Consider the following 25,904-nt stretch of genomic DNA (forward strand, 5'->3'; position numbering starts at 1 on the left):
AGCCAGTGACTGCAGTGTGGACGGTGCTCTACCCCCATTAATGTACAAGTAAGGAAGCGTATGACCTTCTGAGTGAGGGAAAGCACTGACCGGCAAGCTGTAACATTGTGGCGTTACCAGATGTAAATGTGTGTGTGTGTGTGTGTGTGTGTGTTCACGTGTGTTCACTCCAGCGGCAGACGGCGCCGGAGCTAGAGAGGGCACCTTAGTGCGCCCAAGGCGCGTGCGTCCGAAAAGGGGGCGTGGCAATCAAAAAGGGGCGTGTCTATAAGACACATCCCCTTTTCGTCACTCTTGGGGGCGTGCCCGGCACTTACGGACACGCCGGGCAGCCCCCAAGTGCTGCAGACAGGGAGATCGGGTTCCAGCGGTGACCGGGTCACCGCACATTTCTCCACCCGCGGGACACTGCGACCCGTAGGTGAAGACTGCACCCGCAGGCTGTGAGGGCAGGGTGCTGCGCCCCGCTAAAACAACCTAGCGGGAAATATATATTTTATTCTTTATTCACACACACACTATTTCATCCCTTCCTGTTATAATGGAAGACTGTTCCTTGGAGTTCCCAACTATAGATGGACAGTACTTAGACACCAGATGTTAGACAGTCAGACTCACTAAAGTTAGACATGTAAAAAAGTCAACCGGGTCAAAAGTTTGACATGAAAATGATTGACACACAAATGGTCGACACATTTTATTTTTAGGGTTAGGCACCAAGGGGAGGGTTAGGATGAAGATTAGAGCTAAAAAACAAAACACAAATTGTCTACCATTTTTGTGTCGATCATTTTCATGTTTAACTTTTGACCCTGTCGACCTTTTGTACCTGTCTAACTTTTTACATGTCTAACTTTAGTGTGTGTGACTTTTTTGTCTGTGTAGAACTTTTTTCCCTGTCTAACTACTGTCTAACATCTGGTGTCTATCTAGACATTGTCTAACTAATTACTGTCTATCTCTTATACCACACCCGTTCCTTTTATATACAGTATTTGGTTGTGTTTACTGATAAGCCATTGTTACTTTCCTATGTCAGTAAGTCTGTGTGTATGTTGTTCCAGTCCGTTCAGTGAGCGCATCACTACTGGAAGCCCCTTTTTGTCATCGGTTGTATTATATGTTATAATGGACGTTGCAGCGGCTAGGCTTTCCTTTTCTTTTTTCCCTCATGGAAGTTATCCATTAATATGGAGGCACAACAGGCCAAATGCCTCACCCACGATCGGGATACCCATGGCATCTGCAATGTCCCCTCCAGCAATGTCCCCTCCATGGCAAACTCTGCTCAACCTGGTGCCCGTGTACCCTCGTCACTGGACTTCACCCCTGCTTAGCTCGTGTAATGTCTCTGCTAACTCCAGGGTAAAGCATTAACCTTATTATAGGTTAGCTGGTTATACACTGACTCTCTCCTGTCTGTTACAGCTCTGTATGGTGGGATAAGACTTCTGCTGAATGCCAGACCCTCCATGAAGCAGCCACCGAGTAACGTCATCCAGCCGGGAGGACGCTAGAAACCAGCGGTAATGCAGATTCCCGGGAAAGTGAGCGGTACACAAAGTGTGGGATTCGGTAGTGAAGAGCTCCATGGCAGCATGAAGGGGCCACCGTTGGCCCAGTAGCAGCAGATTCACGGAAACGCCCCACAGCCGCTGAAGATGGATGTTCCCGGGTGCTGCAGCACCCCAGCCCCGGCAATGAGGTTCTCTACGGTGGATTATGTCATCTTCGCGCTGCTGTTGGTCCTGTCCTCGGCTATCGGACTGTACTATGCCCTGAGCGGAGGGAGACAGCGGACAACGCAGGAGTTCCTGCTGGCAAACCGCAACATGGGGTTCCTGCCGGTAGCCCTGTCCCTTCTCGCTACCTTTCAGTCTGCCGTGGCCATCCTGGGAGTCCCGTCAGAAATGTTCCGTTTTGGCACAGAGTACTGGTTCCTCGGCTGCTCGTACATCATTGGGCTGCTGATACCCGCTCACATCTTCATTCCTGTGTTCTACCGGCTCAGGCTCACCAGCACCTATGAGGTAAGAGCTCGCCAATGCTGTGTTCATATTCCGCCCCACACTTCCGTCTTTTTAAACTGCCATGGGGTCCGTCTCCTATATAAATACGTTTTTTATTTAATGTCTAACTGCCTTCCCTACAGAGCCTATTTTGCCTGTGTGTGTGTGACTTTGGCTTTGCCTGTGTGTGTGACTTTGGCTTTGCCTGTGTGTGTGACTTTGGCTTTGCCTGTGTGTGTGACTTTGGCTTTGCCTGTGTGTGTGACTTTGGCTTTGCCTGTGTGTGTGACTTTGGCTTTGCCTGTGTGTGTGACTTTGGCTTTGCCTGTGTGTGTGACTTTGGCTTTGCCTGTGTGTGTGACTTTGGCTTTGCCTGTGTGTGTAACTTTGGCTTTGCCCTGTGAGTGTGTGTGGCTTTGCCGTGTGTGTGTGACTTTGGCTTAGCCGAGAGTGTGTGGCTTTGCCGTTTGTGTGACTTTGGCTTAGCCGTGTGTGAGACTTTGGCTTTGCCGTGTGTGTGTGTGACTTTGGCTTTGTGGTGTGTGTGTGTGTGGCTTTGTGGTGTGTGTGTGTGACTTTGGCTTTGTCGTGTGTGTGTGACTTTGGCTTTGTCGTGTGTGTGTGACTTTGGCTTTGTCGTGTGTGTGTGACTTTGGCTTTGTCGTGTGTGTGTGTGACTTTGGCTTTGTCGTGTGTGTGACTTTGGCTTTGTCGTGTGTGTGTGTGACTTTGGCTTTGTCGTGTGTGTGTGTGACTTTGGCTTTGTGGTGTGTGTGTGTGTGGCTTTGTGGTGTGTGTGACTTTGGCTTTGTCGTGTGTGTGACTTTGGCTTTGCCGTGTGTGTGTGTGTGTGTGTGACTTTGGCTTTGCCGTGTGTGTGTGACTTTGGCTTGTGTGTGTGAGACACTTTGGCTTTGCCGTGTGTGTGTGTGTGTGTGTGTGTGTGACACTTTGGCTTTTCCGTGTGTGACTTTGGCTTTGCCCTGTCTCTGTCTGTCTTTGTCGTGTGAGTAAAATTATACATACTGATGTTCCCATGAAGTTCAGTTCCTTCCATTCTCTACATCACACAGTCTGACTTAGGAGACCTCACCTCTTTCAAAAGGCTGTGCCCCGAAGTGTGTAAGTGTGAGGATGGGAGAGATTGGGCACATTAAGCGCCTTCACATCTCAACCAGCGGCTCTACAGGTATTACTGCACTTTGGGCTGATCTTGTCTGGGGTTAACATGACCTCCACTAATGGCCAAATCATGAGACAGAGGGGTCTCACCCTCTTACAAATATGGGTGCCACTGGGTTTGTTGGGAGCCTGGATGGGGAGAAATATGCCCCTGTCCCTGGATTTACTTCTCAGGTCCAGTCATTGGAAGGAGGGAACGTCATCAAGCCATGCCCGCCTCCGCCAGGGTTGAGTGACAGCAACTCTTAAGAAGGGAAACTTCCTCCCTATCTGAACACCTGCAGTGTATTAGTCCCACTCGTCCTTGGCAACAAAGGAGTTATTCTAAAAATTGCATTTTTGTTTTGTTTGGTTTTTTGTTTTTTTTCCCCCCTATTTAATCTTTGAAATGCAATCCTGGAATTCCTCAGTAACTTCTAATCTGTTTAGAATTAAACCGTCGGGGGTTTCCTCGTCCCTACTGTAAACAACGAAGCCGTTTCAGTTCTCTCACTACCAGCCAGATATAAGGTGCTCTCCGCCTGCTCCTGTAAGCTCACTGAGCTTTCTCTGTTATTTGTGTCGGTGGACGCTGACATAGAATTGCCGTCTGTGTACTTTTCCTTCCTTTCTTTTTTTTTATATATATATTATTTTCAGATCTCAATACACCACCTATACATAACAAGCATTTAACATAGGCAACAAAAAGCACTCAAGGCGGCAGACATCAATAGTAACTGAGACATATTACAAACATGTGAAGACCGTGATTCTCAGGCTGCCTTAAAATGCTAATTCTGAAATATCCATAAACCATAGGGGAGGGGGGGGGGGTGTGAGACAAAGGTAAACACATGTGGGGGGATAGAGAGAGGTGGTATCACAACATCAAAACATAACGAATAAAGCATGGGGTTAGTGGTATAATGGTGGTAATACAGTGTTCGGGGTTTAAAAAATTCTCTAGCGCTAACTAGTGTAGCGGTCGAAAAAATAGCGCAGTGAGTGTAGATGCAGTGTGTGGTGCTCAGAATGGAATATACATGCCACTGTAGCTGCAATGAAATCTGGAGAGATCAATGCGGATACAGATGGAGTAAAGTTTATTGCAGCAGAAAGTGAACAATGGGCTAGGATGGGGGGGTTGGGGAGAATCAACGCACTTATGATACGTCTTTACATATGTCAAAATATGCGCCATATTCTAGTACAGGTGGAGAAGAGATTATTGTAATAAAAATAGAGGCACCCTAAGCTGCAGGAGCCACAGATCGCTCAGTAAGTGCTCGTCGGTCAGACTGATGGTGCGGCTCCTGCACCCCTTGTTCCTCTATGAGATGGACGGTGTAGATCAGATTGCAGTCTCCTGTATTCCATCACAGGGTTCTGCTCCGTGGCGCAGGAATGGCATTTGTGGGAATATGAATTTGCAAAGTCGGCCCGGTGCCCTACACAGGTAAACCATAGCAAAGATGGCGGCTCTCTGCTTACGAAATTGGCAGCACACAGGCAAATGAGTAGCCAACGTTACAGCAAATGTATATTTTAGCGTTGATGTATAATTTGAGACTGGGCTACAGACAGGTCTCTGTGTGGGGAAGTGGGGGGTCACAGAAAGGTCTCTGTGCGGGGAAGTGGGCGGCTACAGACAGGTCTCTGTGCGGGGAAGTGGGGGGCCACAGAAAGGTCTCTGTGTGGGGAAGTGGGGGGCCACAGAAAGGTCTCTGTGGGGGGCTACAGAAAGGTCTCTGTGCGGGGAAGTGGGGGGCCACAGAAAGGTCTCTGTGCGGGGAAGTGGGGGGCTACAGAAAGGTCTCTGTGGGGAAGTGGGGGGCTACAGAAAGGTCTCTGTGCGGGGAAGTGGGGGGCTACAGAAAGGTCTCTGTGCGGGGAAGTGGGGGGCTACAGAAAGGTCTCTGTGGGGGGCTACAGAAAGGTCTCTGTACGGGGAAGTGGGGGGCCACAGAAAGGTCTCTGTACGGGGAAGTGGGGGGCCACAGAAAGGTCTCTGTGCGGAGAAATGGGGGGCCACAGAAAGGTGTCTGTGCGGAGAAATGGGGGGCCACAGACAGGTCTCTGTGCGGCCACAGCCGGTGATTTCCTTCTACGCTGCGGACTGACAGTCTCTTCTCTCATACACAGTACCTGGAGCTGCGGTTCAGTAAGGCCGTGCGGATCTGTGGCACAGTCACCTTTATATTCCAGATGGTGAGTACACTGGCAGTCTCAGGAGTGTTCCCTCTGCCTCTGGAAGACGCTCATCCCTTGGAGCTTTGCACACGTTGCCTCAGAGAGCTGTTCTATCTATGTATGAGCACATAACCGTGGTCTAAATGTAAGAAGGTCTCTATAACCAGGAGAGGTAGAGCGCAGCGACCTATGCTCGTCCTATGATAGAGAGCACATTGTCTAATGGTCAGGAACCATGATCTGTGTTGTGTTCTTATCTCTGCAGGTGATCTATATGGGGGTGGTCTTGTACGCGCCGGCGCTGGCCTTTAATGCAGGTAATGCAGCCTAGACAATCGCACGGAATCTATAAGCAACAGTTACATTGTAACACTTTACTTCTCGCATAATATAAAGATTGCCGTGAACTTATTTTAACATACGATTTTTAAATTATTATTAATAAATATACTGTATATAATATACATCTTTATTTTTTTTTATCTATTTACCCAAACTCCCTCTTCTATCTCCACACTCCTGCCCACCCTCTCCGCTCCTCCGTTGATCGCCGCCTTAGTTCCCCCCTCCGCACTGGCGAGACTGGTCCCGTCTGTCCGCATACTTGCTGGGTACAGGATCTGTGATCACTGATGTCCTTCCAGCTCTGTGACTTATTACTTGCTCTTACTAGCCGTAGTCTTTCTACCCTACCCTTCACTATCCTCTCCATCCTGCCTTTCTTTGTATTAGTATTACCATTTATTTATATAGGTATCCCATGTATTCATGATTAATTTGTATTTAATCCCTGTACAGCGCTGCGGACTCCATGTAGCGCGATATAATTAAATGATGACGCTAATAATACTGGATAGGAAGTTTAAGAAGCTGAACTCTTGTACTATTTGTCATTGCAGTAACAGGATTCAGCCTCTGGGGGACAGTGTTGACTATGGGCTTGGTCTGCACTCTGTACACTACACTGGTAAGACTCTCTAACCTATGTCTCCTGCACTGTGTGAGTGAGTCTGACCGGCCCTGACTTGGGGGACGATGTCCTACTTGTTGGTGCTCTTTTAAGCCTATCCCCTCCCCCAATCATAAGTTAATTTTAGTTATATAATTGAATGTTGTGTTGTGATGCCTCTGTTGATACTATCGCATGCCCCCCTCCTCCTCCGCTCAGGGTGGTCTTAAGGCCGTAATCTGGACTGATGTCATCCAGACGCTGGTGATGTTTGCGGGGCAGCTTGCGGTGATTGTTGTTGGCACCATGAAGGTGGGGGGGATGGAGAACGTCTGGAGAATCGCCCAGGAGCATAACAAGATCTCTGGAATAAAGTGAGTGTTGGGCAGGTCTGGGGGCCGTAGAACAACGCTGGACCCTGGACTGGTGCCTGATTGTGTCATTCTGGGGTTAGGACATGGCCTTTCCTTATGCTTGGCCCAGCGCAGTCTGACGTCTGTAACTCTGCCATGCTGCGTCATATATAGATCTAGGCACCAGGATCTCTCCATTATTATTTCATTTGGGCGAATCCTCCCCGTTCTCTGAATACTGGCGCTTACTAATTGTCACATTGCAGCTTCAATCCGGACCCGTTTACCCGTCATTCCATCTGGTCTCTCGGTATCGGAGGCGTTTTCCTGATGTTGTCGCTGTACGGAGTGAATCAGGCCCAGGTACAGCGCTACCTGAGCTCCCGCACAGAGAAGGAGGCTATATGGTGAGTGATGGGGTCTGGCGGGCCCTGCTGCCCGTGTAACCGTGCCAGGTGCGGGGCTGGGCCCTGCTGCCCGTGTAACCGTGCCAGGTGCGGGGCTGGGCCCTGCTGCCCGTGTAACCGTGCCAGGGGCTGGGCTGAGCCCTGCTGCCCGTGTAACCGTGCCAGGGGCTGGGCTGAGCCCTGCTGCCCGTGTAACCGTGCCAGGGGCTGGGCTGAGCCCTGCTGCCCGTGTAACCGTGCCAGGGGCTGGGCTGAGCCCTGCTGCCCGTGTAACCGTGCCAGGGGCTGGGCTGAGCACACCGTCTCCTAAATCATGTTTCAAGTAAATCCAGCAGCTGGAAAAAAGAAAAAAAATTATATATATAATATATATATAAAAATCTCCTGACGCTGTAAATTACAGAGCTATATTGGGTTTACAGAGCAGATTAACATCTTTGGAAATGTTCTGCACACGGCCATTGATCTCATGGTACCACATTTTTGCAGTCTGCTACTTTTTGACAATGCAAAATAAACCTAATTTGGCACAGACGCCTGTGGGTTTGCCCAGGTGCATCTAGATTGCTCCCCCCTCCCCACCCATCATTTGGCACTACTCTCCCCGCTCGGGACACTTGCACACTGGGCTGACCGCCCAGTAAATCCTCAGTGTGCAGTTGTGAAACTTGTTGGTATAAAAATAGTAGTAGGGGGCCCCATTACTAGGTCAAAGCCACAAAAGGCCCAAACAGCCATTTATTCCTGTTAAATGTTCCCGGTGACAAATGAGGGATCCGTATAATACTCGGGCGTTTCTCCCAGGGCTGTGGGTGACGTTTGTTCCTTCTCCCCAGGTCCTGTTACGCCGTGTTTCCCTGCCAGCAGTTGGTGCTGGCATTGGGCTGCCTGACGGGACTGGTGATGTTTGCCTATTACCAGATGAATGAGATCCGGAACCCGGAAATAATATCCGTCCCCGACCAGGTAAGTTCCGCAGGTCTCACATTGATAACGTGACCGGATCCCATCAGCGGTGCTTGCGTTTGGTCTGCTATAAGCTCATTAGGTGCTGCCACGACCTTGCATGACCAGCGGGAAAGTCCTTACATCAGGTCCTCGGGCACAGACATGCCTATAACCTCCTGCCAGCATTATAGTATATTTGTCCAGTTATGGTGCGTCTCTGGAATCTTGTTCTGCCCACGCCCAGAAGCCGTGTAAATTGGGGACGCGGGAGGCTCATGTCAGTATTCATTCTTCACGTTCTGTCTTCACAGTTGGTCCTATACTTTGTTATGGACATTCTCCAGGACTTTCCAGGTCTCCCGGGGCTGTTTGTGGCCTGTCTATTCAGCGGTGCGCTCAGGTAAGTAACCAAACCCCCCCCCCCCCATCTCCATCACTGTCACTATGCTGCGAGGGTTCATTTTGCGCTTGATTGTTGCGAGGGTTAATTTTGCGCTTGATTGTTGGACAGCAAAATTACAGATTAAGTCTGTAATATAAGCACTTACAATTCCTTAGTTGTATAATTGGAAAAGTGTTCCTAACCTACCCTCCAAGGTGCCTCCTGAAGGTCGGACCTAAATGCAATGGGAGTACCAACACCTTGGTATAGATATTGTATAACCGAGAACTAGTCTCTGCCACCTAGTGGTGATTCGGAGAAGACTGTCTCACCTCAATGGGCCACTAGTTAAAATACTTTGGGTTTGTTTTTTTCCATTTTCTAGAACATTTTTTGTTTTTCCAGTTTGCCTCCTCCCTTTTTTTTGGTGAGGTCGTCTTTAATCTGCTAATGTGCGTCTGTATCTAAGAAATTGCGCATACACCGTAGCGAACGTGCGCCTCTCTACCAATCTCTAAGAGTCTGACTGATCCCGGCTGTTTCTCTCCATGTGTGAAATGGGCTTGTCTGGGTACAAACATAAGAGAACGGTCTTGTGTCCGCCTATTTCAGTTGGACCTCATGCACCCAGCGTGGGCTTAGGTGTAAGTGCTGATATTAGTGATGATTGTTGTGTTGGCGGATGGAAAACCGTGGGGCGGCGCTACCCATATGCGTTAAGCACATTTAGTCCTATGCGCGTTCTGAGTGAGGCCGCGCTGGGATCAGGCCCTAAATCGGCAGAAGGAGGGGTGCTCAGATATGATAAAAAAAAAAAAAAAAAGATACAACTATAGTTCAATGTCGCCCTCTGCACACCAGATGCCCCTTCTGAAATGTGAGATGGTGGTTTTATTTTATTATGGCAGGAGTGGTTACTGTGCAGCACCTGGCTGGGTGGGGTAATTCCTGGGAGTGAGGTGTGTAATAAGATGCCTGTGTGTGGCAGCTGGGAATTCGCAGCCTTTAGTTACTAGGAATCGCTCCTGTAGGCTTTGCAGAGCCAGCGTGAGAGCGCAGAGTTTGGCCTGTCCTGTGCGACACTCCACTGAATTACAAATGTCACCTGTATACAGCCATGGCCAAAAGTTGTGAGAATGACACAAGTATTGGTTTTCACAAACTTTGCTGCTTCAGTGTTTTTTTAGTCCTTTTTGTCAGATGTTACTATGGTATACTGAGGTAACATTACAGCATTACATAAGTGTCAGATGTTACTATAGTATACTGAGGTAACATTACAGCATTACATAAGTGTCAGATGTTACTATAGTATACTGAGGTAACATTACAGCATTACATAAGTGTCAGATGTTACTATAGTATACTGAGGTAACATTACAGCATTACATAAGTGTCAGATGTTACTATGTTATACTGAGGTAGCATTACAGCATTACATAAGTGTCAGATGTTACTAGGGTATACTGAGGTAACATTACATAAGTGTCAGATGTTACTATGATATACTGAGGTAACATTACAGCATGACATAAGTGTCAGATGTTACTAGGGTATACTGAGGTAACATTACAGCATTACATAAGTGTCAGATGTTACTAGGGTATACTGAGGTAACATTACAGCATTACATAAGTGGCAGATGTTACTATGATATACTGACGTAACATTACAGCATTACATAAGTGGCAGATGTTACTATGATATACTGACGTAACATTACAGCATTACATAAGTGGCAGATGTTACTATGGTATACTAAAGTAAAACTACAAACATTTCGTACGTGTCACAGGCTTTTATTGACAATTACATTAAGTTTATGCAGTGTGAATATTTGCCGTGTTGACCCTTCTTTTTCAAGACCCCTGCAATTCGCCCTGGCATGCTGTCACTCAGCTTCTGGGCCACATACTGACTGATGGCCGCCCATTCTTGCCTAATCAATGCTTGGAGTTTGTGGGGTTTTGTTTGTGCACCCGCCTCTTGAGGATTGACCACAAGTTCTCAATGGGATTAAGGTCTGGGGAGTTTCCTGGCCATGGACGCAAAATTTTGTTGTTTTGTTTCCCGAGCCACTTAGCTATCACTTTTGCCTTATGGCAAGGTGCTCCATCATGCTGGAAAAGGCATTGTTCCTCACCAAACTGTTCTTGGATGGTTGGGAGAAGTTGCTCTTGGAGGATGTTTTTGTACCATTCTTGATTCATGGCTGTGTTCTTAGGCAAAATTGTGAGTGAGCCCACTCCCTTGGCTGAGAAGTAACCCCAACACATGAATGGTCTCTGCTGTTGGCATGACACAGGACTGATTGTAGCGCTCACCTTTCCTTCTCCAAACTAGCATTTGTCCTGATGCCTCAAACAATCTGAAAGGGGATTCATTAGAGAAAATAACTTTACCCCAGTCCTCAGCAGTCCAATCCCTGTACCTTTTGCAGAATATCAGTCTGTCCCTGATGGGTTTCCTGGGGAGAAGTGGCTTTGCTGCCCTTCTTGACACCAGGCCATCCTCCAAAAGTCTTCGTCCTGTGTCATGCTAACAGTAACGCATCCTGAGACCAGCTAACTTTGTGAAAACCAATACTTGTGTCATTCTCAAAACTTTTGGCCATTGCTGTAGAGAAGGACGGTGGATTTATAATATCTCCTCAGCTATTTCTTGCCTGCCTCCTTTTTCCTTCTCTCATTTTGCTTTAATGAGGTCTAATTTTCCATCTGTCACCAGCACCATCTCCTCTGCGTTTAACTCTCTGGCCACGGTTACAATGGAGGATCTGATCAAGCCCCACTTCCCGAACATCCCGGAGTCACGAGCGACCCTGCTGTGCAAAGCTCTCGGTGAGTGGTGCCGCAGTGCGTGGTTCCTTCATCCCACAGGAGGGCGGATAGTGTGACCTCTAACGATCCGTGTGACTGTGATGCCAGCGATCCCTAGCGATAGGCTACCGTCTCCTGAATACGTGTTATGGCTGCCCATCGCTGTGTGTACGCTTTCACAGGAGGGTCTCATTGGTGGTGATGGCATAGTCCTCCTGTGATGCACCAGTGTGACATCCTACACACCAGAATAGGCCCATACTGGTTGCACATATAGATCATTATACTAGCAGGGGAACCTTAGCATTGTTTTGGCTCTTGCTACTATATGAATGAAAGTAAAGTCTGTGTGACTGATGGTTTTATCAGGGCCTAGACGGTGTGATAGATCTGATGTTGAACATTAAAGTGTCGTGTTTGATCCGCATTCCATCCATTTCGCTGCAAAAATGACATCCGACCATCTCTGTATCTCGCCATCCCATGTAATGGAGGTCCAGCGTATACTAAACAACTGTGCTGTAACCTCTCGTGTCCCGCGCAGATTGCAGCCTGTTGCGGTCATGTGATCCACACACACAGTTTGATGTATCCTGAGGCCCCACTGGATTCTGGGTAGGAAAGTTTCAGTTAGCGCACGATGTCATCGTTCAGCCTGCACCATTTTATAATGAGCGTCCATCTGCGCACTCCCCCCAAATCACAGTGCAGTGTTTGTGTCGTACACACCAACCTTTCAGCCCTCCGTCACCAAGGTTAATGCAATATTTGTGGTTATTTTTTTTTCCTTTCCACCATCTTAAATATATATTTTGTTATTATATAGTAACCTTTACATTATGTATGCTGATCTTTAGTGCTCTGGTTTTACTATGTCGGGCCTAAAATATTCTTATTGAACGTTTTACTGCACATACTGTATATTCTGATTAAGTCTTCCATTCTATGGCTTTAAAGTGGCTGACTCTACGGTTGCCTTCTGGTTAAGCAGGGAGGGCTGAAATGTTGACTTGGTCTGGTCTCCGTAGCTTTGCAGCCTGGGGTATACGCCTTGCAGCCTGGGGAATACGCCTTGCAGCGGCCGCGGGTGTACGCCTTGCAGCGGCCGCGGGTGTACGCCTTGCAGCGGCCGCGGGTGTACGCCTTGCAGCGGCCGCGGGTGTACGCCTTGCAGCGGCCGCGGGTGTACGCCTTGCAGCGGCCGCGGGTGTACGCCTTGCAGCCGCCTGGGGTATACGCCTTGCAGCGGCTTCCAGGCTGTGTGGTTTTTTTTTCCGTTCCTCTCCTCTTGTCTTGTTCTGTCGCCTCTTCAGCTAATGGATAATATGGTAATTTATGGTTTCTATGCAGCTCTTGGGTATGGTCTCCTCTGCCTTGGAATGACCTATATTTCATCTCTGATGGGCTCCGTGTTACAGGTAGGTGGTCTTCTGTCCAATGTAGTGATTTGGTGATGTCCCTGTGAACCCAAGTATTGATATTGTATCTCCCCCCCCACAGGCAGCTCTGAGTATATTCGGCATTGTCGGAGGACCCCTCCTAGGAATCTTCAGTCTGGGATTCTTCTTTCCCTTCACCAATTCCATTGTGAGTTCTTGCATAACACTATATTAGCTGTATAATGCACTTATTTATATATCTCTTTATGAAACATGAAGGGGGACAATGGTTTGTGTGTATGGTTGTGATTAAAATGTTATAAAGCACTTCCTTACTTTCCCTTCCTTAGCACTGTAATTACAGCAGCAGGTGTGTAGTCTCTCCCCAGTATGGGGCACTGTAATTACGGCATCAGGTGTGTAGTCTCTCCCCAGTATGGGGCACTGTAATTACAGCAGCAGGTGTGTAGTCTCTCCCCAGTATGGGGCACTGTAATTACGGCAGCAGGTGTGTAGTCTCTCCCCAGTATGGGGCACTGTAATTACAGCAGCAGGCGTGTAGTCTCTCCCCAGTATGGGTCACTGTAATTACAGCAGCAGGTGTGTAGTCTCTCCCCCAGTATGGGGCACTGTAATTACAGCAGCAGGTGTGTAGTCTCTCCCCCAGTATGGGGCACTGTAATTACAGCAGCAGGTGTGTAGTCTCTCCCCCAGTATGGGGCACTGTAATTACGGCAGCAGGTGTGTAGTCTCTCCCCAGTATGGGGCACTGTAATTACAGCAGCAGGCGTGTAGTCTCTCCCCAGTATGGGTCACTGTAATTACAGCAGCAGGTGTGTAGTCTCTCCCCCAGTATGGGGCACTGTAATTACAGCAGCAGGTGTGTAGTCTCTCCCCCAGTATGGGGCACTGTAATTACAGCAGCAGGCGTGTAGTCTCTCCCCCAGTATGGGGCACTGTAATTACAGCAGCAGGCGTGTAGTCTCTCCCCCAGTATGGGGCACTGTAATTACAGCAGCAGGCGTGTAGTCTCTCCCCCAGTATGGGGCACTGTAATTACAGCAGCAGGTGTGTAGTCTCTCCCCCAGTATGGGGCACTGTAATTACAGGAGCAGGTGTGTAGTCTCTCCCCCAGTATGGGGCACTGTAATTACAGCAGCAGGTGTGTAGTGTTCCCCCCCACCCCCCAGTATAGGGCACAAAGTTGTAGTTATTTTGGAGTCTGACATCCACGTGCTAATGGTGTGTTACCGCCTGTGTTGTGGAAGACTTTTTGTTTTATTTTTTTTGTTAAATGTATTATGGTAAATACAAGTAATTGGCGCAAACGGCATTTGGGTGGGGGGTGAAAGAGGTAATGAAAACAGTGTGTCCCATTCCCAGACCCGCTTGCATGCTCCGTATTGCTAGTTATCCATTGGCGTCTGACCTAATGTAATTAGCACTTGCTATCGCTAAGGCTAATGGCTGTCACTCTGTTACTAGTGAAGTATTGAGTTTCCTCTGTGCCTGATCCCCCTCCTCTATGCTCGCTCCTAGGGGGCCATCAGTGGCCTGGTAGCTGGCCTGGTCATGGCGTTTTGGATTGGCATTGGCAGTTTTGTCTCCAGGATGCCGACGGTCTCCTCCCCCCTGCTGAATGTTACCGCTCTTCCAGAGGTCGGGAACCTCACCACAGCAATAATGACGACGGTGCTAACCTCTGGGGCCGCCACTAAAAGGTGAGCGATGTGGGAGGTGGGAGTCGCTTCCAACCCTGTAAGAAATGACACTTGTAACTTTAACCCCAAGTTGATTCTAGTTAGTGAGTTTGTCAATTTAATGTAACAAAAAACAAAGTTTTCAGTGATGAACACACTACTGTGTAATGTAACCGGTGCTCACCACGTTGTGATCCACGGTGACCCTCTCCTATAGATCCATTCTAGATTGGCTCATGGTCTGCCCATCTCTCTCCTTCCAGCGTTACGGGTCTGCAGAGGTTCTACTCCCTGTCCTATATGTGGTACAGCGCTCACAACTCCGCCACGGTGGTCATAGTGGGGATCATCGTCAGCCTGCTCACAGGTGAGTGTCCGGTCTTCTCCATGATCATTTGCTGCAGGGGGCGGACGTTCTCGCACACACACCGTATTCTCTTACATGAATGTGCCCCAGATTTCACAGCACGTTCTTCTGACTGGTACCTTCCACAAAGCTGATAATCGCGGTCTTTATTGTGCGCAAGTTCTGACCGGGGGGGTTACTAATGCCTAACTAGGGCCCTCATTCAGAGCCGTACGCTCTGAGCAGAGCGCACGCTCTGAGCAGAGCGCACGCTCTGAATGAGGGCCGCCCTCCATAAAAATGGAGCGTCCTCCTGGACGCTCGTATAGCTGTGGGTCACCACCCACAGCCTATACGAGCGTGCAGTTTGATGGCCGCGATGGTCGTGACCATCGCGACCATCGAAACTGCGAGCCGGAGCCTGCGGTTGCGGTTTTCAACCGCAAGCACCAGAGTGATTTTGGCTCTATCAGAGCCAAAATCACTCCCACTGACATCACTAGTGATGTCAGTGGGCCGGCTTCTGACGGGAGGCGTTCCCGTGGGAACGCCCCCGTCAGGGAGGCACGCCCACCAAAGGGGGCGTGCTGTCAATCAACATCGACAGCACGCCCCCTTTGATCAGATACAACGAGCGAAGGACTTTCCTTCGCTCGTCGCGTCTGGCGCATGCGCACGACGGAGCTCCCTCCGTCGTGCGCATGCTCAGTGCAGAACTTCGACCCACTTGCGAGCGGACAGCCGCTCGCGAGTGGGTCTGAATCGGGGCCATGGTTACTAGGTTCTTGTTCAGCAGAAAACTCCCGTTATGCGGTTTAGGGGGAAATACGACCTCTGGCTCTTATATTTTATACCATATGTTGAAAGGGAACTTCAGCTTCTGTACTCAGTTCTTTCCAGTTAACTCTACTACAAAGTTATAAATCCATATACACCCATGGTGCAAGTTATTGTTCTATTATAATGTCCAGTATCCCCCGATAGGATCTCAGCCTGCCATCCAGGATCTAGGGTTTCTGCTTACAGCGCTCTCCCGTCTTATAAAGATGTGTAAAGTGTTATTTGGCTAAGGAGTCAGACAATTTTGGCTGGAGGTTATATAAATGTACCGACTCCGGCTTCAAAATAAAACCTTATAATAAATCTCAGCGATGGGATTAACACCTGCACAGGCCCGTTGTCAGTGATACAGGGGATAGGCCTATGTGCATTGGAAATTGGTTTTCTTGTTCAGAAACTTTAATATGATAAATATTTTATGTTCAATCTGTCTACGTAGCCGATGGTAGTGATGACATCGCCTTGTGCTACCATTTTACTACAGTTAGTTTGTTTCTTCTAATATGAAGTAATATACATTTGCCATTCACGAAGGAGTCGGACAGTGCTATAATAGAGGAGTCTGAGTGGAAGTTTTGGTGTCTTGCAATAGACTTCTGTCCTCGTTTCCTGCACTGAGGAGCCTAAACTGGGGTGAAACAGGCTTGTCTACAGGCGATCTAGTCCTGGATAATGTCTTGTATAGATTATATTATCCTTCTCTGTAGTGGTAACTTTTTACAATAACTATAGCACGTTGCCTATAGAAACCTAACTGGGTATTGGAGGGTAACAGACTGGTCCATTATAAGCGCTGCGTCGCTGGATCACACAGTACAATGCGGTAATTTTATTCTGTTCTGTTTCAGGCCCACTGAAGGGGAAGGATGTGAACCCCCGCACGGTGTACCTGGTCCTGCCCAAGCTCCTGTTCTTCCTGCCGCAGAGATACAAGGAGAGGCTGCGATTTGGAGTGGCGCACATTGAAGAGGTAGGAGAGCCTCAGAAGTCCAGGCTATTACAGGTAACACTCGGTTATCGCTAGTCTGGTATCGGGGAAGGTGGTTTCCTACTTACATCTTGTACATCTCCTGCCGTGTGACTCAGAAAACGAGCATTATAATCACCTTTGGTGTAGCGGCTAATTTGACCCATAATGGGGTTCTTCTGTGTAATGCCCCCCGCCATCATAGTCCCGGCCCCCTGTTGTTGGGTTATGTTTAATCATAAGATAGTTCTGTATTTCCTGGTTACAGGCCAGGCGGCTCACTAAATTACACCGTGCAGAGCCGGGGGGGGGGGGGGGGGGAGGAAGACCAGCTGATATTACACCTAACGTGTTGGCTGAGGATTTAGAGAGCTGCTTATCTCTGGGCCGTTGGGTTGTTTGGGATCAGCCAGACATCTGGTACTAAGGATCACACTAATATAAGACTTTGCGTGTCCCATCTGCTTAGTGGTTTTTGCCGGTCTACATGGATCCACCATAATGTGTCACCAAGTCTCTCTAGATGGTCACCGGTGGGATTACACCGCCAGTATATGATTGCTGGGGCATATACGGGGAGATTGGCATACTAGCCAACATCCCACACCAGGAAATCAGGGCACCATTTTACTTGCCCAAATCTGTCCCCAAATTTGCCTTTGCCACTCCCCAAATGGTTAAGCCGAGTTCTTTTGTACAATTGGGCAGTTTGTGGGTAGTACGCCCTAGTGCCCTCTGGAAGTTACTGTTAAATGGACCCGTGCTCTGCCTTACAGGGTGGGACAGCCAGCGCGGTGTGGTTTTTATCTATACAGCCAAATCTTTTTTTTTATTATTATTATTTTTTTTTTAACTTTGAGACTTTTATTTGGGGGGGGGGGGGCGCTGGGCGCTAGGATACACAGGAATGAAAATGATATAGACACACACATTATGTTGCTAGATGCATGTCCTTAGAGTATGTTCTGCTGTAGCGGTCCCTCCAATAACGTACATGAGATAAGAGGGCTGGGTTACTCTGTGCCTGACCGTCTCTGTATTATAAACAGGATGAGCAGAACCCCCCGAAGCCCTTAGAAGCGGACAAATCCTGTAATGGTTTCCTGAACGGAAGCGTGAAAGGAACGGAAAAGGAGGAGATGGAAGAGCATTACGCGGGCTTTTCGCGCCCCGAAGGTGGACACTCTTACGTTGTACACGAGACGTCGCTCTGATGAAATGAGATGCAGAGCTTCTGGACGCTCCGCGTACTTGAGGAGCCGGGGGGTCCTGTGCTGCCTTCAGGATCTCCTGAGAACAAAGAAGAGGTCACTGTCTCCTATGACCCGATCTCTTCCAGCAGTCTGTGGTGTCCACCTACCTGTGCTATCCTCTCACCACATCAGGTTCCTGGGTCTGTAACGGTCTAGATCCGGGTCCACCAAGCCCAGTTCACGTGCCAGTAAATGCCATGTAAATTGACTCTTGAAGCACCATGGTGTCTGTCTCCTAAAGATCTGGTTTCTCACTGCTGGTTTTGCTGCTGGTTTCCAAAATAGTGGGAAATATCTTTTCATTGGAGGCTTCTGCACTATCTGTGACCTGGAGCTGTAACACTACCTTATACAGGCCCTGCTTGCCTTCACAGTCACGTGCAGCGTATGGTTTAGGTACGGTCAGCAAAGTGCTGATGACCTTGAGCTGGTCTCAAGATTTCCTGAAGTGCCCTAGAAAACATGTGCACAGTGGTGAGTCACTATCATCGTCACATTGCCCACCAGGGGGCGACACTGCCCATCTTTACGCTCTCCTCCCGCGGTTTATATCGCCATCCAGTCTCCCCACTGTTTCTAGACCCAGGTGTTCCAGAATGCTGTCTATTGCATCTACTGTGGCCAGCTATATGTCTTTATATACAATGTGTGCAGACGTAAAGCTGGCCTGGTGCTTTAGATCACCATTGGGCAAACTCTGTCCTCGGGGACTCACAGCAGTTGGTTTTCCAGAACACCTGTGCATATTTTAAAAATATTTATAGTAAAAAATGCACCTGTGCGCCAGCTAGGAGATCTGGAAAACATGAAGTGTTATAGAGGCCCTTGAGGATAGTGTTTGGCCATTCCTGCTTTAGATGACGTAATGTCTGTGCTCTACAAGGGGCTGGAGTGGGTGTCCTGTCCTGGTCTGTAAGGGACCGCACAGGTGTGAGCCAGTATATACCCACTCTGCCCTATCTGCCAGACACATAAATGCCCCATACCTCACTATATAGTGCAGCTTTTAGTGGCGGGCGTGAAGTGTCGCTCTCCTATGGTCCCAGGTGCCGCTGTTCTGTAGAAGTGGTGAGTTACAATCCTTAACCCATACTGACCTAAACCGTACATGATTGGCATCAAAGTTTTATATTATTATTATCATTTATTTATAGTACAGATCGCTGTGTGCTGAGTATCAGCTATTGTGTTCTCCTCCCAGAAACATGGAAAGTACTCTCATTAATAGACGCAAGCACCCTCAATGTACCAACACTGACCTTATTCATCCAAAGCAGTAATGTGGGTGCTGCCATTTTGTATGCTGGACCAGTATATCAGAATGCAGCCTATGGAACTAGCGTCATCCCCTGAGGTGTGGGTGCCTCCTGCATCCCCTGAGGTGTGGGTGCCTCCTGCATCCCCTGAGGTGTGGGTGCCTCCTGCATCCCCTGAGGTGTGGGTGCCTCCTGCATCCCCTGAGGTGTGGGTGCATCCTGCATCCCCTGAGGTGTGGGTGCATCCTGCATCCCCTGAGGTGTGGGTGCATCCTGCACATAAACCAAATGATTTCATTTGATAAATGCTTTAGGGTGTGTGTGTGTTTTGTTAGTGGGGTTATAGAAGTGTATAATGTTGTAGAAACAGTCACTACTTGTAGCGGATCAACGTCCCAATGAGAACATAGGGAGACTATACAGTTCTTCCACGTTCTCAGGACCTCAGTGGCCTTTGCTGTACCCAAGGGCTGTGTTTCCCGATATCCTGGCTTTCCCAGGAGCCTGGAGAGCCTGCAGCAGGTAGGGTGCCAGAAATCTGTAGCTTGTCTGGGATTCATGTGACCTGTAAGAGATCTGATCTTTTAATCCGATTTATAGAGTTTAGGACAGTTTGTGCCTTCATGTTACACTTGTTCTGTCACTTGGCCGAGTGTTGCGTGTTACCCATGTGCAGGAGAGTGTTGCGTGTTACCCATGTGCGGGAGAGTGTTGCGTGTTACCCATGTGCGGGAGAGTGTTGCGTGTTACCCATGTGCAGGAGAGTGTTGTGTGTTACCCATGTGCGGGAGAGTGTTGTGTGTTACCCATGTGCGGGAGAGTGTTGTGTGTTACCCATGTGCGGGAGAGTGTTGCGTGTTACCCATGTGCAGGAGAGTGTTGCGTGTTACCCATGTGCAGGACATGCTAAGGGTTTCACCAACAGAGGGCTTAGCGTAGAGACCGTCACTGTCCTCTCCTAGTAACTCTCGTTTTTTCTGCTGCGATCGATTATTCTTTGCTCTTTCAAATTGTAATCTGGCTCCTTCCATGGATAATCCATTCCAATACGCGGGCTAATGTAACGTTCGTGTACGCATTTTGCTTCATAATCTCCCCCTGACTGTCTGTATCCCCCCCCCCCCCCCCCCTCCGCCTGGTGTTGTAAGGTACAATTGGTGATCTGTAATCGTCACGTTTTATAACCCGACCATGCACCTTAATAATCACGTTAATGGACAAGTCCATCCTCTCAATCATAGTGCCGCGTACAGTTGTAAAGCAATCTAATAATCAGAATATGAGCCATGTCCAGTTTGTGTTGCCAGTGTGGTGAAAAACTTATTGTGCAGATATAAAGTCTGTCCTGTGCCTTTAATGTTTGTGTGTTTTGTACATAATCTGATAAATTATTGAGTAGTGTTAATATTCTGCTGGATAATATACAGAAAATTTTGGAGAATCTGCTTTGACCAATGGAGATCTTCTACAGTTTGTCTGATGCAATAACCCTCCCCTCCCCTCCCCCTCCATTCAATAATGTGTTGGGGACAGCTGTGCAAATTGATACATGTGGAAAGATGGCGAAATATCGGACAATCAGCCATTCCGTTTTTATTTCTGTAAAAGTGAGGGTACTCTGATGGCTGTGTGTTACAGCACTTTCCTCCTGTGCACTAGTTTCCAAAGATTCCCCCCCCCCCTTTTTTTTGCAGGTGTTCTCTCAGGGGGGCATCACAACTGAATTATTTGATCTAGAACTTGCATTTAATATGAAATTATCTTTCCTCAACAGACTATTTGTAGAGTAGCCGCTCGTAGGCTCCTCCCCTTCTCCAGGCTCCTCCCCTTCTCCAGGCTCCCCTCCCTTCTCCAGGCTCCCCTCCCTTCTCCAGGCTCCCCTCCCTTCTCCTCCAGGCTCCCCTCCCTTCTCCTCCAGGCTCCCCTCCCTTCTCCTCCAGGCTCCCCTCCCTTCTCCAGGCTCCCCTCCCTTCTCCTCCAGGCTCCCCTCCCTTCTCCTCCAGGCTCCCCTCCCTTCTCCTCCGGGCTCCCCTCCCTTCTCCTCCGGGCTCCCCTCCCTTCTCCTCCGGGCTCCCCTCCCTTCTCCTCCGGGCTCCCTCCCTTCTCTTCTGGGCTCCCCCCCCCCTTCTCTAGGCTCCCCCCCCTTCTCTAGGCTCCCCTCCCTTCTCCAGGCTCCCTCATTCAGCTCATGGGTCTTTTTTTCTCTTAGCTGTGCTGGCGCTGAATCTCCCTGGGGGGGCAGATGGGTATGGCTGCCAGTCACACACACAGGCTCTCAGCATGTTTGCAAGGAGGGAGAGGGGGTTTTACAGAGCTTACAGAAGCATCGCTGCACACTACACTGTACGCTGTCTGATTGCCGTAGTCTGGTAACACAGCACTGCTGCTTTAAGCGAATTTCTGTCTCCGTTACTGTACATATGTTTTATCAGGCCATAAAAATGAGAAAAATCTCGGGCATTACAACAGCGAAATACAAGAGTTTTGTGCTGTACCTAATTTTAATGGCGGTAAATTAGCAAGAGTCACTCAATGATCAATACCAGAACTTATCTGCCAAATTACAGCAAATCCAATATGCCGGCATTCATCGATAGACTATTACAGAATTACTGACATTTTCTGCAACTTTTAAAGTACATGCACCCACCAATATCCGATCCTCCCTTCCTTCCTGCGGGGTCCCAGTTGTGTCCTTTTGTCCCTAATGGTGCAGAGGGAGGCGTCACGCCGCACTTAGGCAGGTGGAGGATGGCGAGCTCTATCCTGTTTCTTTTGTGGGTACTTCGGCCCTATAAAAAATGAGTGGCGTCCCTGCCAACGCAAACGGCTGCACCAATTTATTTTATTTATTTTTTTACATCTTTCATTTGGAATTTTTGCACAATTCTGGCCAATTGGTAAAAATACTTGAAGAGAAAATCCTATTCAAATCTGTTTTCGTTTTTGTTTTCCCAGCTTTAATTGTATTTTTTGTACACTTTTAAGACCTGTTGAAGTGGACTCTGCAACAGTATACGCACAAGGCTGCATTATAGCCAATAACCATAACACACATCCGATTCACTATGTTGTTGCAGAGGAACATTTCACAACACTCGGTAATAATTGAACATGTACTGTATGTTCCATACTGGAAATCTTATCCGTGTTTCCGTGATCTCCGGACACCGGTGCCAAATCTGATTCTTGTGTCTCTGCTCAGGTTACACACACTGTTGTGTTCGTGTGTATTTGCCTCCTGTTGTACTCGTGTAAATTTCTGTAGTTGGTGATTTAACTTTGGTCCGAAATATAAGTGAAAACATTTTTCGTCTCTTCCTCCACTGGAATCTGCCAAACGTTGTATATTGGAAGAATAGGATGTTCTATTTATGAGTGTTAAATCCTTAATTTATGTAACGTCATTCCATGATTTGTACATGATGACTTAATTGAAAAGTTTTCACAATAAAGATCTTTGAAAAGCATGGCCAGTGTGATGTGTAGTAGAGTATGGCCACTAGATGGCAGTATATTACAGTGACACTCCCTGTGTTAAATATAGTTGTATCTGGGTTTTGGGCCACATTATTCAGCATCTAAGGTGTAGACTGGACGGATTATTGCCACCTGCCCAAGCAAACCTCATTGCTGGTCCTAAGCTGCGCAGCACAAGCCGTATTGGGGGGACACAAGCCAGAATACAGAGATTATAGTAACTCCTCACTACTGATTTCGTTTTGCATTGGAACAGTTTTTGCCGCTAAAGAGCCTGCGGCTTTGTCGGAGAATAATGATTCTTGGTTAGAAGATTTACAAACACATTTACATGTATTATGCTTGATAATTATTGGTATTATACTTTATATTTATAAAGATTGCACATATAGTCATGTGTCAGTGTACAACAAGTCCACACTGTGCATTCTGGGATCGCTCATAGACTATACCTATTGTAGTGTTATACTCATGTCAGTATTCCAGGAGAAAAGAGGCATTTGCACACACTGCATGGTTTTGCGGCTTCATAAATCACTTTTGGGGGTAGATTTACTTAAGTTTCTAAAAAATAAAACCTAGAGGTGCTAGCTATCCTTTTTGTATTGCACTCTAGAGAATGATAGACCTAATCTGGTTGGTTGCCATGGGAAACGGCACTAGTTTTGTTTTAGAAGATCTTCTTGCCTTCATGCAAGAATACGAGCCATACATTATCCGAGATCACAGCAGTGTAGGTCTGCGGCCTTGTGCATTTATTACAGACACTGGGCTGCTGGGTGACTTCAAATATCCATATATATCACAGTAGGGGGTTAATATAGGCTGAGGCACCAGACTTTTAATTTAGCCTCCTGCTGCCCCGCAAATTTCACCAACTCCCGGTTTCCCACTGCCCTTCCGTGAAAACCTGGACTGCGCAAGTCTGGAAATGCCGGGGACCGGGCCTGCATGGGAGACGTCATGACGCGTGACGTCCTGTTACATCATGTGACAGTGTGCTTGGCGGCATCACCAGGCACAGCCTCTTCTCCCCCCACTGTGGCCTGTAAAACGTATAGCATTAAAGTAAACTACCAGAACTGTGTCATGGGGTCCATGGTGGCTGGTGCAAAAAATGTCACTGGCATTAACCGCACTCTGAAAGGGCGCTCACTGACGGCCATTCACTCCATGGTTATCAGCGAGTGTCCTTTCAGAGTGCAGATAACGCCTGTGACAGGATAGATCAAAATAAGGGCGCTCACAGAATGCAGCTGCTTGTTTGAATAAATACACAGCATCAATCTGATTAGAATACATTGTAATACACAATTTAAAAAAAACTATCTAATATTTAAGACCTCATCTGGTCACACACAGCCATTTGCTGCTATTTAATAATAAAAAAAATATATAACCATAAAACGTCCGGACACAATCGTATCCAATGATTAGTGTTTGTAGAAAGGTGCTAGCAACATTAGTCAGTGGGGAACCAGCTGCTGTTATCATCCTTTTATTTGGCGCCACAAGGGTTCTGCAGCGCATAACAAGGTACGGAAACAACTGAGCAGAACGAGAGAGCGGTAACTTACAGTATAAGACCATGCAGGACAAATACATAGTGTATAAACATTGCTGCAACTGCGTAACACTCAACTAAGTAGTACGGTGGCAGAAGGCAAGGGTTCGGTGCCGCAAGTAATACTCCGGGAAGGAAAAGCTCAAGGGGGGAGAAAGAGGGCCCTGCTCGTGGGAGCTTACATTCTGTACTATTGCTATAAAATGTCTTGCATCCCTTTTATTAAACCTAACAAAAAGCAGATTATATATAAATCAGCAGTATATTGTACCGCTGAGTGGCAATAGACGCGCCCATAGGTGTAGCTAGATACGACCATTGGCTGGAAGATGACACGCCCCTTAACACTTTGCGTGGCACATTCTGCCATGACTTACACTATCCCTTAAACTAGTTTTCTAAAGTAGACAAGTATGGGTTAATCATCGTGCGCCTCCCTCTATTACACATCCTGGAAAGTACCGTCTCGCAGGTGAGATGCCGCAAGAAATTAGTAGTTTGCTGCACCCAACCACAATTGTGATATTTCACTACGTTAGAACACGCTGGACCCTCGTGTAAAGAGGAACTTTCCAGTGTCTGACCACGCTATGGAGTTGTGTCTCTTACATGGGAGAGCGATGGGGAACCATTCAGCCTGAGATCTGACGCTTCTGCTGTGTGTACACTTATAGCACAATGTGATTGTTTCTCCTGTAAATCATTGTGGCTGGGAATCTGGGGGGTTTCCTCGCACCGTCAATCAAATTTAATGGCTGGAACCTGCATTTGTTTGGACGTTTCTGTACAAGGACACAGAGATGGAGCTTTTATTATTGTACTTACTTCAAAGTTCTCTCTCTTGTGCAACCGAGTGCGCGTAGGGGAGTCGTTTCCTCTCTGTACTGGCGGCTTTTGATTTTTGCTCGTTAAAGTCAATGGCTTGTGTTCAACTATTTGCAATGTTCCGCCTCCTCCAGTCCTGGGCCGTGTCCCCAGTCTGCAAGGCATCTCTATATAGGGATACAGGGCCCGGTTCAGCGAGGAACGCAGATGCTGGTGCGCACGCAATCGGTCGATGTTTATGCTCGGCGCATGCATCGCAGTGTAAGAACCAGCAATTACGATGGGAACTGCGATTGCTGAGGTTACGCAGACCCAGAGCAGAGTGATTGACAGGAAGTGCCGTTTGTGGGTGGCGACGGGGGAGTGGTCGGGCGAACGCAGGCGTGCCAGAGCGTTGCAGGGGCGTGCATATATTATTGACTGCGTGGCTATAAGCAGCCAAAGCACTGATGGCGTGCGTAGCTGGGAGCAATTTCTGAGTAAGGTCAGGGCTTGTGTGCGTATGGGTCCGATGTTACCGATGGTTTGGTGTGGCTATATCCCCTAGTATACGGATGTGAGTAAGGGGAAGTGGGCGTCCTTATGTCAGGCTGCGATCGCAATGTGAATGCAAACATTTAAATAGCACTGTTGTTCTTAGCAACTGCGCTGCGTACGTATAACCTGTATTGCGATCCGGAGTGAATCTGGCCCATAGATCTGCGGAGAGGGGCTGCAATCTACAACGCATTTGATGGATGAGTGTGGTCCCAGAATGATATAAACGATAACTTCCCCAAAACTAAGAGTGAAGATGTCACCGACACCCTGACCTCATGTAGAAGGTGCCCTGCAGACAGTCTGAGCCTGTCCTGTCCCTGTCACGTTGCCCCATATCTGCTGTAATCTTCCCAAAGCTGCTAAATTGCAGGTGCGTACAGTGCGGCACAGAAGGGGCGCTGCTCATCCGATAGGGTCATGCACTGTGACGTCGTAATGGGCCATCGCCACCCTTCATCCCTGAGAGCCACGGGCACCTGCTGCATCGGCCGTGTCCTGGTGGTGATGTGATGGGTAATGTGTTCCGCCCGTTG

The 25,904-nt window shown here is 48.1% G+C and overlaps 1 protein-coding gene across 4 annotated transcripts in view; it reads left to right on the forward strand.

Annotated features, from left to right (window-relative positions):
• The window catches only part of SLC5A6 (solute carrier family 5 member 6), a 45,256-nt gene extending 22,830 nt beyond the window's left edge, over nt 1–22,426 (forward strand). For 3 of the 4 annotated variants that reach the window (XM_088481715.1, XM_088481716.1, XM_088481717.1), the window contains exons 2-16: nt 1,429–2,030; nt 5,316–5,381; nt 5,629–5,680; nt 6,263–6,330; nt 6,532–6,686; nt 6,932–7,072; nt 7,909–8,038; nt 8,332–8,420; nt 11,130–11,242; nt 12,572–12,639; nt 12,722–12,808; nt 14,140–14,321; nt 14,564–14,667; nt 16,335–16,489; nt 17,503–22,426. In XM_088481715.1, coding sequence (XP_088337841.1) covers nt 1,662–2,030; nt 5,316–5,381; nt 5,629–5,680; nt 6,263–6,330; nt 6,532–6,686; nt 6,932–7,072; nt 7,909–8,038; nt 8,332–8,420; nt 11,130–11,242; nt 12,572–12,639; nt 12,722–12,808; nt 14,140–14,321; nt 14,564–14,667; nt 16,335–16,489; nt 17,503–17,667 — 1,944 coding nt within the window. In that variant the 5' untranslated portion in view covers nt 1,429–1,661 and the 3' untranslated portion in view covers nt 17,668–22,426. The remainder of the gene's footprint in view (nt 1–1,428; nt 2,031–5,315; nt 5,382–5,628; nt 5,681–6,262; nt 6,331–6,531; nt 6,687–6,931; nt 7,073–7,908; nt 8,039–8,331; nt 8,421–11,129; nt 11,243–12,571; nt 12,640–12,721; nt 12,809–14,139; nt 14,322–14,563; nt 14,668–16,334; nt 16,490–17,502) is intronic. The other variant, XM_088481718.1, reaches the window with a different exon arrangement.
• The last annotated feature ends 3,478 nt before the right edge of the window (nt 22,427–25,904 follow it).

The sequence above is a fragment of the Taudactylus pleione genome, unplaced genomic scaffold (genome assembly GCF_031769625.1).
Source record: "Taudactylus pleione unplaced genomic scaffold, aTauple2 ptg000277l, whole genome shotgun sequence".
Lineage (NCBI taxonomy): Eukaryota > Metazoa > Chordata > Amphibia > Anura > Myobatrachidae > Taudactylus > Taudactylus pleione.